Source organism: Corvus kubaryi, unplaced genomic scaffold, assembly GCF_017639235.1.
Source record: "Corvus kubaryi isolate FWS band 111438036 unplaced genomic scaffold, C.kubaryi_AGA036_p1.0 37394, whole genome shotgun sequence".
NCBI lineage: Eukaryota > Metazoa > Chordata > Aves > Passeriformes > Corvidae > Corvus > Corvus kubaryi.
The window spans coordinates 15040993-15061451 of record NW_024581133.1 but is presented as its reverse complement, the minus strand read 5'-3'; the positions used below and the strand labels follow the sequence as shown (position 1 = coordinate 15061451).

The 20459-nt window shown below is 38.4% G+C and overlaps 1 protein-coding gene across 3 annotated transcripts in view; it reads left to right on the top strand.

Annotated features, from left to right (window-relative positions):
- The window catches only part of APBA2 (amyloid beta precursor protein binding family A member 2), a 90528-nt gene that overhangs the window by 61256 nt on the left and 8813 nt on the right, over nt 1-20459 (top strand). For 2 of the 3 annotated variants that reach the window (XM_042039363.1, XM_042039362.1), the window contains exons 3-10: nt 2348-2428; nt 3601-3637; nt 8369-8514; nt 9841-9876; nt 11439-11525; nt 15899-16084; nt 18808-18987; nt 20079-20291. In XM_042039363.1, the coding sequence (XP_041895297.1) occupies nt 2348-2428; nt 3601-3637; nt 8369-8514; nt 9841-9876; nt 11439-11525; nt 15899-16084; nt 18808-18987; nt 20079-20291 (966 nt within the window). The remainder of the gene's footprint in view (nt 1-2347; nt 2429-3600; nt 3638-8368; nt 8515-9840; nt 9877-11438; nt 11526-15898; nt 16085-18807; nt 18988-20078; nt 20292-20459) is intronic. The other variant, XM_042039364.1, reaches the window with a different exon arrangement.

Here is a 20459-nt window from a genome sequence, read left to right as displayed (position 1 = left end):
TAAATAGCAAAGTGTTAATGGATCAGCCAGAGGTGGAACATAATGTTTGCACAGATGTGTCTAAAAGAAATGGATGAATTCTTTGTACCTGAGATTCTGCCTAATTAGTCTGGGGCTCCTAAACACATGGACAAAACTCTGAGGGAAAAAATAATGCATTTTCAGACACCAAATAGTAAGAAAAAACATTGGTTATGTTCCTTGTAGATGTGGTGTGATTGATCCCAACTCATTGTGAATTCTGCTTAGGCTTCTCTTTGGAACCAGGAAGTACACAGTAACAACATAAAGACTGACTGACATACATACATGACTGGGAACAAGTCAGCTTTTTTCATATTCCTGAAATCCTGAAAATAAGAGTTCCAGTAAATCACACGACATATCACATATCATATGACATTTTTATGTGAAACCTCTGTATAAATCAAAACAGAGAAGCTATCCAAATGTTTAGCCAGATTTTTTATTCGGACTGTGTGGATTTAAATGTGCAATAATTACCACAGAGCACAATTGGCATTATGACCCCCAGGGCTGAATAAATCCATTGAGATGGCAGATTTGAGGCAGCAACCTGTTTCAATGTTACAGCACCCAGGTGATGCTTACAAAAGCAGACAATTCTTTCTTTACATGCAGGTGCATTTTCAGTTCAGTCAAGTGTGTGGTAATCAGAACTGACAGAGCTTTAAAAATACTGACGTTCTGTTGTACATAAAGTATTTGCTGTCAGTGTTTACAGTTTAATGTATCTTCATTGTGGCCATGTCATAATCCCTGCTTAAAGGATACTTGATCTAAATCCTGCTACTTTAGGGAATAATGTATGATTATTATGCTTGTTTTATTAAAGTCTTCTAGATATTTGTTTACCTCATTAATGTATTTCAGTGCACATCAACACAGATTGCTCCCTGTTAGTTTAGCCATGAAATATAATTAGATTTGTCTTGTCTCAAAGAGAACAGTGTTTATAAGCAGCGATATGGTGAGTTTCCCAAGTCAGGGTATATCTCAGTATAGTCTTTTCTTTCTTAAAGTCCTGCTTGCTACTTGGGTGAATCTTTGCTTTGTGTATGTTGTCTTACCTGACAATTGTCATTACTGAGCTCTAATGTGCCTGCTTCATTAGCATATTTTGTTCTGCTGACTAAATATTCATAATGGGGAATAATTTGTCTAAAGGTGAACATAAAGGCTTTCTTTGCCTGCAGCTACATACTGCATTTGAAGGTCAGAAGCCAAGGAGTTACATTCCCATTCAACATTCAGGCTGGCCCTTTCAAATAATCCTCAGTGGTTTCCATTTGCACAATTATTGATACAAGTTTTTATTTCTGAAGATTTACAATGGCAGTGGCATTTAGGCCTTCATTTTTATACATAACGGAGAAACTAAGAAAAAAGGGAAAACCATAAAAATTTGTTCCATAAACCACCTTGGTTTTCCAGATTTCTAACACTGAAAATCTGAGCCATGAAAACCTCACTTTCTTGGTATGTACGGGACATGGGCACTCTCCATGTCGGGTGCTGGTTTTGTGTGACTTGGGTCAGGTCTGGAAAAGAAATTCTGCCCCTGACATTACTGGAACAGGAAAAAAGGAATGTTCTGTAGTTTAAAAGACTTAGTATTTTCTTTGTGTAAGATTTTATATTTTCTCTTTTACATTTCTTCTGAAGCCTGAGGTTCTGCTGCCAGTATCCTGTAGATTTGGTTGGCTACAAGGAAGGAGATGCCATGAAGTATCTATCTCCCACAAACACAGGATCCTACATGAAGTGCTAGAATTCTGTTTTTCAGATCAGAGATGGCCATTAGGGCTGTTTTGATTGTGTCCAATACTGAGAATAAGCCCATTTGAAAATTCTGACTTTGCTTTCTGACTTATTTGAACACATGAGCATTTGACTTAATTTCATGTGAAAAATTTGCATTAACATAAAATAAATTTAAATCAGTACTTTAACTGCTACTTAATGATAATTGAAACATCCTATTATTTACATCAAAGTAGATATTTTATTATAATTAAACAGCTTAACATTTTTCTATGAAACCGATATTTGCTAAATTACAGTAGGAAATTCCGACTGCTACATCACATTATATTTCAGTACCAGTAATGAATATTGATTGTACATAAATAACTACAGATAAGTAATGGAGAACATGTTAAATAGAGTTTCTCATATGTTAATGTTTTGTGAATTTTTATTGAAATTTAATCTGGTGAAAATTTTCTGATTATCTTTGCACCATTGACTTCCACTGAAATCTCTACTTTGTTTTGAAGCTTTTCAGAAAACAAAAGGATCTGAAATCCTTTCTTTTTTCTTGCAGATGTGCAATGGTTTAGAGCAGCCCAGGAAGCAGCAGCGTTCAGACCTCAATGGCCCACTTGACAATAACAATCCCCCCGAGGTACGTACCTGGAGCTGCCACGTGTGCTGCCTGGCTTCCTGCAGCAGCAGGGAGAGCAGGCCTCACATTGTCAGTCCTCTCCCTCACACACGCAGACTTAGGCTCTGTTTCTTTTCCTGAACTGACAATAAATACCATATCTGCCTACTCTGAAAAGACTGAACTATACGCATGAATTTTTGCTGCCTCATTCATTTTATGTAACTGTCTATGGCATGTACTCAAGCCTAAAATTTTCTGATGACATACAGAATAGGGAGAACACTTCAGAAGTTCTCTTTTTGGATTATTGGAGTGCAAAAGTGTCATCAAAAAAAATAATGTTCTGCTTCCATTCCTTCCCCTCCCCCTCCCAGTGTCAGTCCTGGCTTAGTCAGCTGTGAAGAGACAGAGTGATAGACAGACCTGCTCTTGTCACTGAAGACTGGAGGAAAGAAGATATCTGAGAACGCAGAATGAGTTATGCTTGGGGCTAGACACAGTGAAATGAAATTGAGACTTAGAAGCAGAAGTCTCTTATCTCAAAACCATAACATATTTAGCCTGTAGCCTGTTGTATTAACGAAGAGGCACATTTCTAAAGCCTTTTCCCATAATGGAGAAATCAGCCTCTTTCCTGGAAATGGGAATGACTGAGGAGGCTGGCTAAAGACAAAGAATGGAAGGACTGTATCTGTTTATTGAGACTAGGGACAGTAGCATAAAAAGAGCACTGTTGTGGCCCCAGCTAAGATTAAGTGTAATTCTATGTACTGAGCAGTCAGGGACAGTTCTTTTAATTCACTGACCCAGAATCTTCTTTGTAAAACATTGTTAAATGTTCCTTATTGGAAATTTGGGATATCACTAATAGGCAGTGTGATCTAGTAGGCAATTGATTATATTGGGAATTGCTGGTTTCTTTTGCTTATTTGACAGCTTACCTCCTAAGCCATTTTTATGGTCTTCCCCCTGCCTCCCTTATTTTTTTGTCTGGTGGGACCTTAAAATACTTTGAGACTCCAAGTACAGAGCACTCTGTAACAGTTAGGCTGGGTTAATGACTGTCATGTAATGTGTTCAGTGTGCTAAACAGTGGCTATGTGACAGTGGTCAGCTGTTTAAATATAAGAATTCACTTCATTGTGTGAAAGTTATTTTGTTACAGCTATACCATTTTTATTTCTCAACAGACAAAGAAAGTGTCTTCCTTTCCAAGTTTTGTTGATGGTAAGTTTGACATCATCCATAGTTAAATTAGGATAAAGTGGAAGCAAATCCTTTAATATATATAAATGATCACACTTCTAAAAACCAGTCAAACCCAAGAAAATACAGCTGAGAAGTATGGAAGTATTTAACATTTTCACCCTCCCCATGGCAATGGGAGCCTAGTGGTGATAAAAAGGAGGAGCAGATAGAGCTCCCAGAAGGATTCAGGTGAAAATGAAGAGCAGCTACAAATCTGGAAGGGGTTAAAAAGGGTGTAACCGTGGGCCCCAGCAGGAGATTTATGAACACAGAAGAGTACTGTATTCTTCAGGGCCCATTATTGCACTCTGGGAACCTCAGTTGTCAGCACAAATGGAAAGGTCCTCCTGAACTGACCGAACAATGGTAATCCAACCCTCTGTTCAGGAGAGCAAAGCTTTCACATGTTTCTTCAATCTCTTTTGAGTGCTATTACATATATTCTGTTTGAAGAAAATAAGCCAATTTATTAACACAAGAAGGTGGACAGAAATAAAATAGGATTGTACTGAAAAACATGATCATTCTCTGATTCACTGACAGCTGAAGAACTTTTATAGGGAAAATGCATGCCACTCTTCCTGCAAAGAAAATGTCTACACTATAAAGTGAGAAAAGACAGTAGGACACTTTCAAGCATCCGATACCTTAGATCTGTCATGAACACACACAATAGAAACCTTAAAAGGATGCAAAAAACTTAATTTCTAATACCATTCTAAACTCAGGGAAAACTTAATGCAATTTAGAATAATATTAGGATGTCCAACACATTTTTCTTTTATTCCCTGATCTCACCATCTTGACAAGCATTTTCTATTTTCAGTAATTTAAGAAACAGAACAAATGGAAAGTTCAAAGATTGTCCCTTCAGGTTGACATCTGAGGGACATTACACCGAACACTTGGCATGTACTGGCTAACAGGCGCTAAATAGTGGTAAATTGAAATGCATTCCTCAAGGGTGGCAGAGACAAGAAAGCAAGCTGATGCTTTGTAATAAGTATCTGCTGATTGTATAGTGGACAAGCATAAAGCAAGGCCAGCATGCACAGAACTTTAAAGCAGGTGAGACAATTCCTCCCTCACAGTGCTGCAGATACAGCTACACATTTTAATTTTACTGGGATAAAAGGTTATGTCTTTTTCTTTACATACCAGCCAGCTCACTACTCTGTTGGAAAGGGGTCAGGATACCCTTTACATAATATAATACCTTTTTTTAGTTCAATCATTTTGCTTTCTCTGATTTTTTCTGTAGTGGCACAGTATGTGAGGATAAGCTGTCTATTAGGCTTTTTCTATTGCAGGTATTATATGGCATTGTCTAATACAAATAAATACATGCCTCACTAGGAGCTTATGATAACTTACATGACTGCTTTCTGAATTCAAAGAAAAATACAGTTTCTATTATTAATTTGTATGTGGAGTCCCAAAAAGCACTGGACCCTTCTGGACATAAGAAAAGATTCTGCCAGCTAACGCTGCTGTTGTTCCCTGAGCTTTGACAGCAATACCACAACCATACTCTGGTTATATTCCTATTCAGTTTTAAAGCACTTTCAGCATGACTCCTTAACTACAGTAGCTATATCTATGTTTCTAGTAATACATAATATTTTCCATATGCCATTGTGAATATAAAAAAGGACTTACCATCTATCATATTGAGTGATAACAGGCCCAAAAATATTGGAAATGTGTTTTGCAAATGTCTAAGAGCAAATGTCCTTTGCTGTTAGAATTGTTTCAGTAGTAGTACAACTACATGCTCGTAGTAGTAATTACTTCTATGTTCAGTGGTTCTGGCTTTTCTGCACTCTGTCCTATCACCATAATTCTTACTCTCTTACACAGTAACAAGCTTGATGAAGCAACGAAATCAGTCAGAAAATGGAAGTTGTAGATGGACATTCTGAAAGGTGACTTACGCCCTGTGTCCATTTACTCCTTATGCAAAATCTGCTGCGGTGCCACACATCCCACGGTCTCGGGGACTTCATGGAGTGTGATAGTTCAGAGGAAACTGAACTGTGCTCAGAGTGCAGTCTCTAAATACTGTCTGAATCCTTGTTTACATTATTTTAGATAGGTGTAAAAATGCATTCCTATCAGATTAATGAATCTAGTTATGCTGAATTAATGAATTTTTGTGTTTTCTTTTTTTACTATTTAATGAATACAAATGTTAATTTTAAAATGTTTGGACCTAGTCTGCTTAGTCTAGAAATATCTTTATACTTGTTACATTAGTAGATCAGCAGAAAACCAAGTAATCTCTATTGCCTTGGTAAGTGCAGAAATTTGCAGTTAGATTTTTCAGAAATAGTTATCTAATATTTAAGCACCAATAGTCAACATAAAATTCCAGTCTTTGCTCACATCAAACTAACCTTCACGTTTGAAACCCATTCCTGCTTCCCTTCTTCATCAGTAAGCCTTTACACATGCTTGCAGTCAGGGGCATGCTTAAGTGCTCTGATGAGCTGGGACCTCAGCCAAGTCTGCATTTTTGCATTATTTAAAGCAGACAGAGATAAGGAAGAAAACACCCAGGTGACCTAATTTGACCCTGGCAATTTTCAGTACTATTCCATCCTTCCAAGAGATGTCTTGTTTTACCTGACAGTTGCTTACATTGCCTTCATGATGGGAAATGTATGTTGGAAATGTTTTCTGCCCAACATGTCTTTTTTTTTTTTGGTCTTTTTGTTCTGTATTATCTACTGCTGTAAGCATTTTCTGCATGCTGTTGACTTATACATTATGTAGCTGACTTTGTTGCTAGTATAATGATTCTGCAAAACATAATTTTTTAAAGCTATGAAGAGATGATGTGATGACATCCAACCAAAAAAGCCCCGGTCTTTAAGGAATCCAAATAAATAAAATTAGGATTATAAAGTTGCTTAACACCCTAGGTTATTTCCATGCTCAAGAATTTTTTCATACAAATTAGTTAAAAACACCATTGCTGTCACCAAACAGCCAAGGCATGAGAAGAAATTGTTGTTTTCTTTGTAGCATCCATGGGTTACACAGATGCCAAAGATACCCTGGGCATTTTGCTTGATGTAGTAATGATTGTATGAGAATTTGCACAGAGAATTGCAGTTTTACTTGTCTTCAGACACAAAACATTTCAAGGAAATTAATCTAAATTACCTACTAAGGGAGTTTACTTAAACTGATTTAAACATGTGGGTAAGCCTATTTCAGAGTTAAAGCAATCTTGATTCAATTTAGCCTCATTTACTTAGCCTGAGTGAATGAAAGAAAACAAAATTAAAGCTGCTTTAATTTTGAGTGAGCGTGTTGATGCAGGTATCTAATGAAGTTTTGCAAACTTAACATTAAATTCACATTGTTAATTAATTTCCCTCTCTGCTGCCCTTGAAAGATGTCAGTATGATGCAACATTAGTATTTTGTTTCATGCTGGAAGAAGCACAGATGTACGAGACGAAGTTTTAGACCTGAAGAGACATATGAATATGGCACCATACAAAATACACCATCCATCCACTGAAAAACCTAATGGTACAAAGATGTAAGCAAAGAAAAGCAGCCATACAGGACCAGAGTTCCTGTGGAATTTTCATTTTCTCTGTTTTCTTTTAGTGAATTAAGGCTGCAAGAACAAGGATTGGTTTTTGAGGTATTGAAAGACTTGGCCTTTATGAAGAGTTTCAGTGACTTCTAAATTACTGGCTTCTCAAGGATTTCTTTGAGGGTTTTCGTACTTCCAGTGGAGATTGTCAAGATATTTTTTTACACTTTCCCAATACTTCATAATTTTTAAATTCCACAGAATTCTATTCTGAGTTATAATGAATATCTAAACTGTTACTGGATTTGTACAGATGTGATCTAAATAAAATGTGTTCTCTGGTACATAATTATCCTTTTGAAGTTTAAAACAATGGTGTTTGATAGCAAACCAAGTAACTCCAATTTGTGTGAGCACTGTTAGTTAATCTCAGGTCTCTGAAGAGTACAGGACTGGTATAAATATATATCTGTGTATTCATATACCTTGAGTACTGAATTACGAAGACTGTGGGTTTTTGCTGGGGATTGAGATTTCTGGCAGGTGGATTTGAGATCTGCAGGGATGAATAAGTGTCAGCAACACTGCTTAAAGAGGAAAGTCACTTCTTTTAATCATGTTTATATTCTGGTGGAAGACTTTTGCTAAATTAGAATAGGAAAATGAAGGATAGGAAAGCTCACTAAAAGATAAATGTGCAACTACTATTTCAGTACATTTAATCAGCATAGCATCCCATATATTTTTTTCTTTTCCACATAATAATCTTCCACATTGACTTGATTATAAATAAATTGAACACTGAACAACAAACTTTTTTTTAAAATTAACATTCCCCTTTTTATCCTCACACCAGATTTTTATACTAAAAAAAAATGCATTAAAAGGTGGGCAAGTTGATCTTGCTCAAAGCACATTTCTTTTATAAAACTGTTGAGGAATAAAAGATGTTCGCCATCAAGAGATTTCAGCCAAACTCTGGAATGACTTTTCTTTACTGTTGATCTAATCAAGTTGGATGTAAAGCTTAACAGCTGAACAAAGAGGATGGTGAACACAGTCCTAGCATTAGAAAGGTTGTTCAAGCCTCAATATCCCTTATTCAATTTCTCATCTCCCCACTCCTTTGAGAGGCTAACTGTAAACGTCTCCTGTCAGTTCCAGGACCTTGTGAACCTGAGGACCTCATTGATGGAATCATCTTTGCAGCCAATTACCTGGGCTCCACACAGCTGCTGTCTGAGCGAAACCCTTCCAAAAACATCAGAATGATGCAGGCCCAGGAGGCAGTGAGTCGTGTCAAGGTAGGGGATGTTTATGGGCTGTAGAATACTCTCTCTGATCCTTTGACAGCTGATCCCTGAATGGTGCGGGATCCGCAGCCTCAAACCTCTGCTGAGGTGCACTTGGGTAAGTACAGATCAGTACTGTAAATACCATTAGTTTCCAGTGCTTGCTGTAAAAATACATACAGCAAAATATAAATTATTCCAGAGTCTATTCAAAATTTTTTGGAAGCTGTATAACAAATTCAACTATGAAAGACAAATTGCAGATTGCAATTAGAAAATATTCCAGTGGCAAAGCACGGGATATTTGTTTGACTGTGGTTTTACCCTTTTGTTATTACTTCCTTTAACTTACTACAAATTGAGAAAATTAATCTCAATATTATTACTTACATTATTATTTTTTAGGACAAGAATATTCATTACTATTGTGTTTGGATTTGGTGTTATTTACAGTGAACAACGTCTTTTAAATATTATACCGTAGACTGCTTCATAGAGCTGTGTGAAGAAAATAGTTTTTTGGTTAAGAATCCAAGTAGGAGATATTTATTTTAGAAGTTACTGTGCCTTTGCTGTAAATACCTCATCTGAATAAACACATGGTTAGTGCCAGATTTTATGCTAGGAGAAAAAGTATGTGCATAGTCAATGAAATATTAATTGCTAAGAATTGCATGGTTTTGAAGGAAATAGTTTGGAAAGGCCACTTACAAGAGATTGTCATGACTGATGATTGATTTAGCATTTAGAAAGAAATGGAATGCAGGAAAGGTCCAGTTCTTTAAACTTTCCAAACCTTCCACTTTCTGTTTAGTATATTGTGATATCTCAAGCTACAGTAAGTAATTGTTGATTGCAATTAACTCCCTAAAAACTTTTGTATATTAATACCAACCCTCCTCTGTCAGTGGTACTTGACTACTCCAGATAGTCATGGCAAGGAGCTTGAGCTATGTTTTGCTCAACAGTTACATGCAGATGTGTGATGAGCGTGGAGAGAAAACCTTGGGTTTAAGATGCATGTGCTGCCATTTTTGACTGCTGTAAATTTGGCAGGATAAGTGTTGGGAGCAGCTGATAACAGACAACACTTTGGTACCGATTCTTTTGTAATCAATTGTCAATGTGCATAACTCCATGAAATCCAAGTATGCTTGAGAACTGCATAAGGTATAAACAAATCTTTCCCTCTTGCACATCCTTCTCCCACTGCTCCCAATTTTTTAATTTTCAGCAGTCTGGATTCACAGTCGAAAAGTTTCCCTGACTTCCCACACTGTCTTTTCTCTTTCCCTGTGTGTACATCTGTCTGCATCTTTTTTTTATGCTACTCCTCAGAGGATGCAAAAGGCGGCTAAAATCAAGAAAAAAGCGGTGTGTAAACTGTTTTTCTTGAATGCTAATGTTTACTTACATTTTTGTTGTCCTTATTTTCCATGGAGTGTCATGTCTTTCATTACAGATCCTCACAAAGTTGTCATTTTGGTTTCTTCTCTGGTCCACAGTAGAATAGTGAATGGAGTAAAATGAACTCATTTTCTTCATTGTTCATTTGCTGGAGTGCCTGTCTGCTGCCCTTCTCCTGTTGAATACCTGTGATTTGTTTACTCCAGATGTACAGCCATTGTTATCTGGGAGATGGTTTTTTTTGAATGTAATGCTTATTTTGATTTTACTAACCAAAGCAGTAAGATGTATGTATTTCCTGTGCTTGTGACTTACTGTATATTTATTAAATTATTGTTGACATTTAAAACCAAAATAAATTCACCACATAGTAGCTGGAACAATTCATACAGGAAACATTGCACTCAGTTAAAAACAATATTTCAGATAACTAAATACAGTTGACAAAAATATCACCAAAAGGATGGAAGCAATACAAGTAGTCTCTGCCAAAGTATGTGCTTGCTTTGTATTTTGCTGTAAGATAATTCAAATAAAATTAATCCGAATGAATTGTAGGCATAGCTAAGCCTTTATAACTCCAAAAAAGAATAGAAAATACATCATTCTCATCATGAGCCAGTGTCTGACCTGGAGACTGGTGCCTGGCTTTAGCCCAGGCTGAGACAATCTGTGGCCATTTCATTCTGAGGCCGCTGCCACAGGTGCTGCTCGGTACCCGTTGCAGTGGTGCTGTGTGGCCAAGCAGCCTGGAGGACCACATATGTTCCTGCTGGACTAGAGAATTATGGCAGCTCTTGGACAACGCTTCAGTGAGAGGTAGCAGCTGCTTTGCCACGTGGACAGAGCCAGGACTCACACTTTGGAGTGTGGCATTGCACTGTAATCCCTCTTACTCTGTGACCGTGCCCTCTGATGGGGTATGGAAGTGTTTCTCTAGTGAGCAGTGCTCAGAAGTTGTGGTCTAAAAGTCACCTGATGTCTTTCTGTGATATGACAGAAACATTAGTTCAGTGCTCAGTTCTTTATTTTCTAGGAAAAAACCAAAAAAGCTATAAAAAAAAAGTCCTAAACCCCACCACAGTACTGAGCATCAGTTTGCACTTTTTTTGGTGAGCTCACTGAAAGCAGCAAGGGCTAAACAGCTGATGGGGCCTAAGTCACTTTCTCAGTTCTCCTACTTTTTTAAGTCTGGTGCCTCAAGTACTGAAGTGCATCAGTGAGAAAGTGAGGAAAAAACAGCCATACTTTTTCTCCTGTTTTGGCTATAAACAGAGAATTTTAATACTTGAGCTGTCAGTCCCACGGACTCCAAATTCCCTCTTACCCAGAAAATGAGAGTAGGCTTCACTCTGTCTATGCAATAAATGTACTCTTTGCATGTCTTTAGAAACACCTTTGAATAGCCATCTCTGTAGTGGTTTAAAGTGCAGTTGCCTCACATCACATTATGCTTGAAGCAGTCAGTGAATTTGTCATTCTGAAAAGAAAATTAAAAATCCCGTTGTAACAAAGTATCTGTCTTTTAGACTTCAGAGGGAGATTCCCAGGCCTTGACTGAAGTGGATCTGTTCATCTCCACACAGAGAATCAAAGTTTTAAATGCAGACACACAGGTAAGTTGGATTTAAACTCTTTGAGAATAATGTTGAGTTAGACCATGCTCTTACACGATTAGTGGGACACTACTGAACCTGGATAAATTCAGGTACTGAGTATTCAGAAAGAGCTCCTATTGTTCTAAAAATTGCCACTACAGTAAGACTAACACCAGTTTTGCTTATTTAATGTGTTGGAAGATGTCTGCATGTTGCTATAATTGAGCTATAATTCAATTTAAAAAAAGATTCAAAAGCCTTTCAGAACGCATGCACACCATTCCTCTGGAACAGTTTCAGAACCCAGATTTACAGTCCAACAGGGAAGTCATTTTCTGCTTAGACTTAGCCATTCATATCTTGCCATTTTTAACAATTAATCTCAATTTTTTTCCATAAATCGCCATCCTCTTGCCTAAGGTAAGTTCTTAACCATTCATATAAAAGCAGCATCTGGAGACCACAGCAATGATCAGCCTCATCTTCTAGGAATGCTTGTATGTTCAACAAGAGGTGATCTTCATAAAAAGGAGTTTTTGAGGAATTTACAACTAAATACATATAATTTCTAGTAATCTCAGAAGATCTCTTAACTTTGATCATACTTACAGAAAGTCTTCAAATTTTCATTCTAATGAGAGGCATTGAAAAGGGCAATTTTAACAACGTTTTGTCAGAAGTAAATAATGTCAAATCAATCGTTTTCTTCTGTTTCGGAATATATTTGTCCATGGCACAGAAGCAGCACATGTCATCTCTTCACTTAAATAAGGCTTTAGTATCATATATTTTCTAGATTATATGATCTAGATGAAAGAGATAGAAGCAGGCTTAATAACTTCAGAATGGTGTTATGTCTGATATATTGCTATCTGTGTGGCAATGTGAAGAGAAACAGGGCAGAGGGAGACTCACAAGCATGTTTCTCTAGTGTAGTACTGTTCAATATTTTCACAAACAAGAGAAAATGGTTATTGAACTTGAAAATTGGTGTATCAGATCAGAGTTCAGAAATATGGCTAAATGAATAAATGAGCTGAAACGATAGGAGACACTTAAGCAAAGATAAATGTAGCACTCTACATTTAGGGTTTTGGTTTTAATTGTTATATAATTTGGTTTTTTAACAGTGGAAACTATGAAGCACCTTCTTCTTCCTGAAATTTAGGAGAACATTACTATCCTTTAATCTGAGGGTAATGACAGTATGTCCAGGAAAAGGATTATTTTTCTTTTAATATAAGCAGATATCCTTAACATGCCACTAGAACTCCCAAGAGATGCACCAGACGAGTGGAACAGCCCATCTTAACATGGGCAGCAATATTTAGAACCTGCCATCCATAAATCATCCTGAAACTGCATTTCATCCACCATAAGCAATACCACTATTGGTTATGGCTCAGCCTTTTTTTGACCTCATGGTAAACATGCATCATCCAGAGATTATGTTATCAAAGCTGATAACTACTTTTTGCATTAGCAGAAAATAAAATGCTCATAATCATCAATGTAAAGATGACTACAGACAGTTATTGATAAATGAACAGCTACAGTTTGTAGTTGGAATGTATGGCAGTTAATAGGTACGGTCTCTTCGCTGAGTAAGGACTAGTCTTGGTGGAAGTCACTCTTCTTACTTTAAATAGTTCAACATTTCAGCTGAATACCAATCCTTTTAAAAATAAAAAGGGAAGGTCCTTTGAAGTAGTCCATAAACACTGTCAATGGAACTGTCATCTTACTCTGCTGATCCCCTGAGATTTGTAGTGATGCAAAATGCAATGCTCCATGATGAATGGTGTCATATCTGAGCTGTTCAACCAGATGAAAATAGTAATAGTGGAAATTGTTCTAATTCCAGGCTCTCTAGGGCTTGCCCTGGGGTTTTGGTGTTGTTTTTTATTTGTTGGTTTGGTTTTGTTTGGGGTTTTTTTACAGTGTGTCTTTCAGAGAGCTGTAACAGAATTATGCCCATGACTTTTAGCATTTTTGGCTTGGTAACACTTTTCACTGCTAGTGAAGTTCCTGACTGGCGTAATTACCATGGGTCTATTTCAGCTGGGGTGGCAGCTGGCAGAGACAATCTGTACTTTCATGGCTTTATCAATTACATAAACCCTATTTATGCAGTGTGCCATGGGTTTTAACCCATCTGTAGTGTTGTATAGCTCACGTGAGGTAACAGCTGAATGAAAATGTAAAATTCCCATTCAGAAAAATAACACGCAGCAAGGTTCAAAATGCTGAGCAGCACCAGTCAGGTGTATTCCCAGGCTGGAAGAGAGCCAGCAGTGGTGATTCTGTTGCCCTCAGCAGCACTAGGAAATGGCACCCCTGCCACTTTTTAGTTGCTTATGCATTTACTTGCTGAATACGTTCAGCCCAAGTCGAGCACCTGTGTAGTAGGGACGCAGTAGGAGCAGCCTTAGGGTTGGCCATGTGCCTTGTTGACAGGAGAGGAATTCTTCCCTGTGCCACAGCTTTGTGGGGTTGCACTCAGTGCCGCAAACTAGCAGAACCTCTCCCAGCTTCTTGCTCAGTCAGTGAAGAGAAGCTGGGAGTGCAGCAACTGGGAAAATGAGGAAAGAAAAATAAAGATGTAGAGCTCGCAAATGTGTATGTGCAGAGCCTCTGGTGCGTGATTGGCTCCATAAAATCGCCTGACTCATTAGGCTGTCTAATTCACACTCCCACGGGACTACAGCACTTTAAAGCTTGGAGGAATGCTTAGGTTTTCTCCTTCAGCTGTTCTTTGGGTTTCAAGAGAAGCAACAAACAAGATTCTGAAAGAATTGCATGGAAAAGAATCTGAGAAAGGGCGATCTAGACAGGAGAAGAGAACAGTGGTTTCAGAAAAGGCTGAGAGAGGCTGAATTTCTAAGGACAAATCTAAGGATAATACGGATGGAATGGACAGGACTAGAAAAGGGATAAGGGAAAGAATAGGGAGGCAAATGGGCAGAGGTGGAGGGATTTATGGGAAAGTAATAAAGGAGGCGGTGAAAAAGAGATATTGGTAATGGAAGACAAAGTATAATGGAATATGGAGTGAGAAAGGAAAAAGTAAGTAGAAAATAAACACATGTTTACAGTCACTAGATAGTATTTGCCTTATTCCTAATTGTAAGTGCATTAGACAGGAAAAATATGGGAGGGGTGAGGGGAATGATTGCTTTCACCCATACAAGAGGAAAAAAAAAAAAAAACCAAACCCTTTGAGTAACCTCTATGTGATGATATGGGCAGAAAGCCTTTCTTGGCAGGTGAGATTAAATGCCTTCATTTTCCCAGTGCATTCACTCTTGTGCACACTACATGTATGATTACACCCTTATACAATACTTGGTGCACACTGCTGAAAAGCAATTATCTCTGCAGAGCTCCCAACATCCTGCTGAGAGATGTCCATTATAAAACATTTCTCCATTCTGACAGAAGTGCTGTAAATCCTCCTGAGTACCCACAGCCGTTAGAGACACTCCCCAAACCACCTCTTAACCATCATTACTTTTTGTAGGTTAGGGATAAGCATTACTTCAAGCCTGAGAAGAATCATTACAGTAATTTTAGGGGTAGTGATTATCTTCAGCAAGACAAGTGGTTCTAAGAAACAATGATAATTTATAGTTTTCTCTGACAAGTTAAATTGTACTGAAATTCTTAAAACAATTACTTTTGTTGACTTGAAAAACAATACTTCTTCCTTAGACCTTAGAAAATTGTTCAACTAATGCTAAACTAGTGCCAAGCTGTTTATATAAAGAATGCTGCTGCTTATATAAATTACTAAAATTGTGAACTATCTCATACCACATTTTTTTGTTCCAATTCAGACAGAATTTGGTGGATGCTTTTAGCTGTTCAGGATGAGGGACAGAGATGGTCAGGACACATCCTCAACTAGTTTGATCAGTAAAACTATTATGCTTCTGGTTGTTTCTAGTTTGAGCAATAGATAAAATCCTGGAAAAACTCCAAACTGACTGGTGACCCCAGCTAGAAGCAGTTTTCAGATGTGCCTTTTCTGTTTAAGAACAGTTCATCTTTACAATGGCAAAATGTGTAAAGAAATAACATAATTTTCCAACAGCATGAAAATATATACAAAACAGTAGCACAGCTCTTCATTCTTGCTTTACAGTAGTCACCATGCTGTATTTGCTCAGGCAACACTTCCATTGAAGCCAATGTCTTGAACAGCCACTCTGCTTCCATTGGGAGTTGGGGCCCATCTATTGCCGAGGGAATATCCGGTCTGGGCCCATAGGAAGTGCTTCTGTAGCTTCTGTCTTTCTCAAGCAGCAGGCTGTCAAGGAGAGGGGAGCTGCAGTATTTGTAGGAGAGCAGCAGGCATGGGGAACGGCTTTGTTTGTCCTTGCTTTGTGCAGGAAACAATGATGGACCACGCGCTGCGCACCATCTCCTACATCGCCGACATCGGGAACATCGTGGTGCTGATGGCGCGGCGCCGCATGCCCAGATCCGCCTCCCAGGACTGCATTGAAACCACTCCTGGTGCCCAGGAGGGAAAGAAACAGTACAAAATGATCTGCCACGTCTTTGAGTCAGAGGATGTAAGTAAATGGAATCAATTTATTTAAACAACATAGGTCATGTAGAGATCTCTGAAGTCAATGGCCATTCATGGGCAAAATTAACCTGTGGGATATCAAACTGATCATTCATCCTGGATTGTCACATCCTGCAGTCCAGTGGGTTGGCACAAAATGACACATATGTGCCTCCAGACACTTGGAATAAGGTGGAACCATTCTGGACCTCTTTCTAACTGAAGCCAAGTTCCTGAGAACATCTACTGCCTTGGCACAAGGCTGCCCTCTACCCAGTCCTGGTTCCCTGTGACTACTGACCTGTAGTTGTACATACTCTCAAACATACTCTCAAACATACTCTCTTGATCCTTTGGTGTTTAGGAACACATTCAGCTGTTTATTTTTCAGTTCTCTTTTTTCATCCCTAACAAAGATTATGGATTAGAATTTTTATATAGACCCATAGAGTTCTGTACATCTCTGCTGTACGTCCTGTTTCACTGTTGTGAAAAGTGCCGATGTGCCATTCCATACCTCTTGTGACAAAGGAAGATGACCTTCCTTTACTGCCGTTGTATATCCAGGTTTGGGTTTGTAGTGAAATAGGTACTTGTAGCTGAAGTGGCAGAGCAGGGGACTCCAACCTAAAACATTTATGGAAAAATATACCAAGCCAGTAAAACAGAAAAAGCAGAATTTGTTGTCTGTTTCTAACTTGACAGTAAAAGGCAGAACTAAACATCACTGTTATTATAGGAATAACTCTAGATATAATTTCTGTCATACCGATTAAAAAATAATGGAGTTCTTTGGGTCAGACAGTCATAACTCAGAGGTTGCATATATTTTTGAGCTAAGTAATCCATTTTCATTATTTTAAAGCAATTAAGCCTGTGAAGGAGAAATGGCATTGTCTAAATGTTAGAGTGCTAGACTGGGGTTGTTCCGAGACTGAGTAAGCTCAGCTCTGTCACAGCTTTGCTTGGGTGACCTTTTCAAGCAACTTAATTATCTCTAAGCTGTGCATAATGATGGAGACTTTCATAAACATTCACAAGACCTCAGAGACAGAGATGAAATTAAGATGTGAGAACTGGCTGTTACTGGCAGCAATAGAATAGAGTGTGACATCTGGAGATGTTTGTTTTAAGAATGTAGAATGAAGGCAAAAGCAGAGGATGAATTACAGAGAAAGCAGTGGCAATGGAGATCAGAAGGATCCTGTAAGGACTGGTGATAAAACTTTAATAATGGAATGACATGAAAATGCCCTGAGTGACTTCTGTACTACCACCATACTACCCAAGGCAGTGGCCACAGCACCAAGCCTAACCCAGTTCAAGAAGCATTCAGACAACGCTCTCAGGCACAGGGTGGAATTTTGGGGATGTCCTGTGCAGAGCCAGGAGTTGGACTTGATCCTAAGGGGATCAGCATATTCTGTGATTCTGTACAAACCTCTTAGTATAGAGGTGAGACTTGAAAACATGCTTTAAAATATGAAAAAACAACTTGTGACTGGCTAGCCTACTTATGTTCTTAATTTTCTAAAGTAATTTTTATGTCAAGCAGATTGGTGCTTTTGTGTACTGCAGAACAAATGAAATAAGGAAACAACCTTTTAGCATCAAAGAAAACACTTGATCAATAGATTGTAAGAAGATACAGATTTATAATATCCAGAAAAATCCATGCATTCAAAATGCATTTAAAATGTACTGACTGTCTAAGAAGGTGTGTTGCATTTCCAGAATACAGGTTTGATTAGTAATATTTTTAGGGAGTGTAAGGTGCAGTTAACTTCTCATATCATCAGCATTTACTCATATGCTCCGATGACCCCACAAATGATGACCCACAAATATACAAACCTCAGCATGGCATTCTCCTGTGAGCTGCAGTAAACTCAAACAGGGAAAAAATAATTCACGTGTAGAAAAAGTGGACTACAAGTTCCTTTTACTGATCTCTCTGTGTTCCCTTGCCATCTAGTGGAATGTGCAGGTAAGTGCTCCAAAATTTAAGAAAAATAGGGGGTTTTGAAAGAGTGTTCTCAACATCAGCAAGCTTTAATCATGGCTCTAGCTGCATTCCTGAAATGATCCCTGACATTGCTAGTCGAGGTGTTAATGGGAATAGCTGTCCTAGATGTGCAGTGGGTAAGCAGGGGTGTTACTGGTTTGCTGGGAATGTGGGACAGGCATCATGGCAGTAATAGGGGAGCAGATGGCTGTGTTGAAGCAGTGTTTTCAGTCCTGGGAAGCCAGGGTGGAGAAGCAGCAGGTGACACTACAACCAAAACCATCAGTGCACACGTCTGTGAAGGCCTGTGCAAGCAGAGCATCCCTTCTCTCCTCACCCCTACAGACAGACTGTGTTCAGAAGCAGGGCTCATGGCACTCTTTTCCATCAGCTCTGTTCCATGTTGGTCCGAAGCCAGGACTCTCCAGTGTTTATTGGAACGGGTACGTGAGCAGCATATGGCTGCTTGCTGCTGAAACGTACTGAGGGGAGGAGAGCAGCAGGGTATTTTAATGCAGTTTGCAATTTGATTTTGGATGTAATGGGTTCTTTCTGTACAACAGACCTTGAAGTGACTTTATTTCCATGCTAATGCAGAAACTTTGCATGATCCTTATTTTGATTCTGTCTTAAAATCCAATCTCTCTCCTGGTTTCTTGTGGTTTCATTGGTAAACTGTTAATCTGTCCATTCTCTGAGCTGTGCTTTGTTCTACATTCTAGGCACAGCTCATAGCTCAGTCTATTGGTCAGGCTTTCAGTGTGGCTTACCAAGAGTTTTTAAGAGCCAATGGAATTAACCCAGAGGATCTGAGTCAGAAAGAATACAGTGACATCATCAATACCCAAGAGATGTACAATGATGATCTCATACACTTCTCCAATTCAGAAAACTGCAAAGAGGTAAACTAGTTTTGGATTTTCATTTCAGATTGATCCATTTTTTTTCAGAGGAATGTAGTTCTCAGAAATATCTTTTGGCATTTATAAGGATGATGTTACAATTTCAAGATGCGTCCTTCATCAGCCCTGTGTATTAAAACCAGCTTTATGGGTTATTAGGATTTCTTGTTTTCATGTTCAGGGTCTTTCTGTTTCCATTGATTAGAACAGGAATAAAGTACATTTACATCTGACATAGATAATCTCTGTGCTATTCACAGTACACAGTGCAGGTGATTTTATGTTTCACCAAAGTACTGATACAGAAAGAGGTGACAGAGTTGTGGCATTCTGCAATAGATAACCTCAGCAGAAGTCAGCTGGCCATCAGTGTTCCCTGTCCTTCCACATTTCAAAGAAAATAATCTTCACATTTGAAAGAAAATAAATTTCTTGAAGCAAATGTATTTGCTTCAAGAGCATGTTTTCTACTTAAACTCTTGCTCCACTTCCGTAGGTGCTAGCTGTGCTGTGGTTATCGACAGTTCAGGAGAAGGCATCATTTATGTTACATCAGGGATCTTACATTAACATGCTAGGCACGGGTATAGTCAATAATTAACAATATTAATAATAATAATGTTAATAATCATCAAGAAATCCTTGCCTGAAAAGAAGGACAGACAAGCTCTGAGATCCAGAGACAACCTGAGCAGTAATGGCAGGAGTGGAGCTGAACAAAGCCTGTGTTGCAGGCACTGCCTTAGCTACAAAATGTTAGAGCCTCCCCCTTTGGCTGCCAGGTTCCGCAGACAGAAACTTCCTTAGCATTCATTCCCTTGGCATCCAGTTCCACCATGTTCTACAGAGTTAACCATGTGTTCGTGTTTTGCTTATTAGACCTCTATGACCTTCACCAAACAAGTGGAGGATGCCCCTGAAAACAAACAGCTGTGTGTTACACACTTAACACAGAAGTCATGCTACTACCTAATGGCAAAGAACAGAATTTGGTTTGTGATTTGTAGATGTTATTCAGGAACAACTGAGATACTCATGCTCAAAGTCAGATGAATCAAAGCAAAAAAAATGTTTTTCCTTTTTAATTGCAGCTCCAGCTAGAAAAACAGAAGGGAGAAATTCTTGGGGTAGTGATTGTGGAATCCGGATGGGGATCCATTCTACCCACCGTTATCCTGGCCAACATGATGAATGGAGGCCCTGCAGCCCGTTCAGGAAAACTAAGCATTGGAGACCAAATTATGTCCATTAATGGTACCAGTTTAGTTGGTCTACCTCTTGCAACATGCCAAGGGATCATAAAGGTACCCCAAACTTACAACTCTATGCTGTAGATTGTAAGCCAATAGAGATGTAATCTTCTGACAAGTGGGTCCTGTAGATTTCCAGCAGATACAATTTTTCATATCACTGCAAAAAAACCCCAGTAATCTGTCATTAACAAAAAGCAGAATTAGAGATTCGGGAGTGAT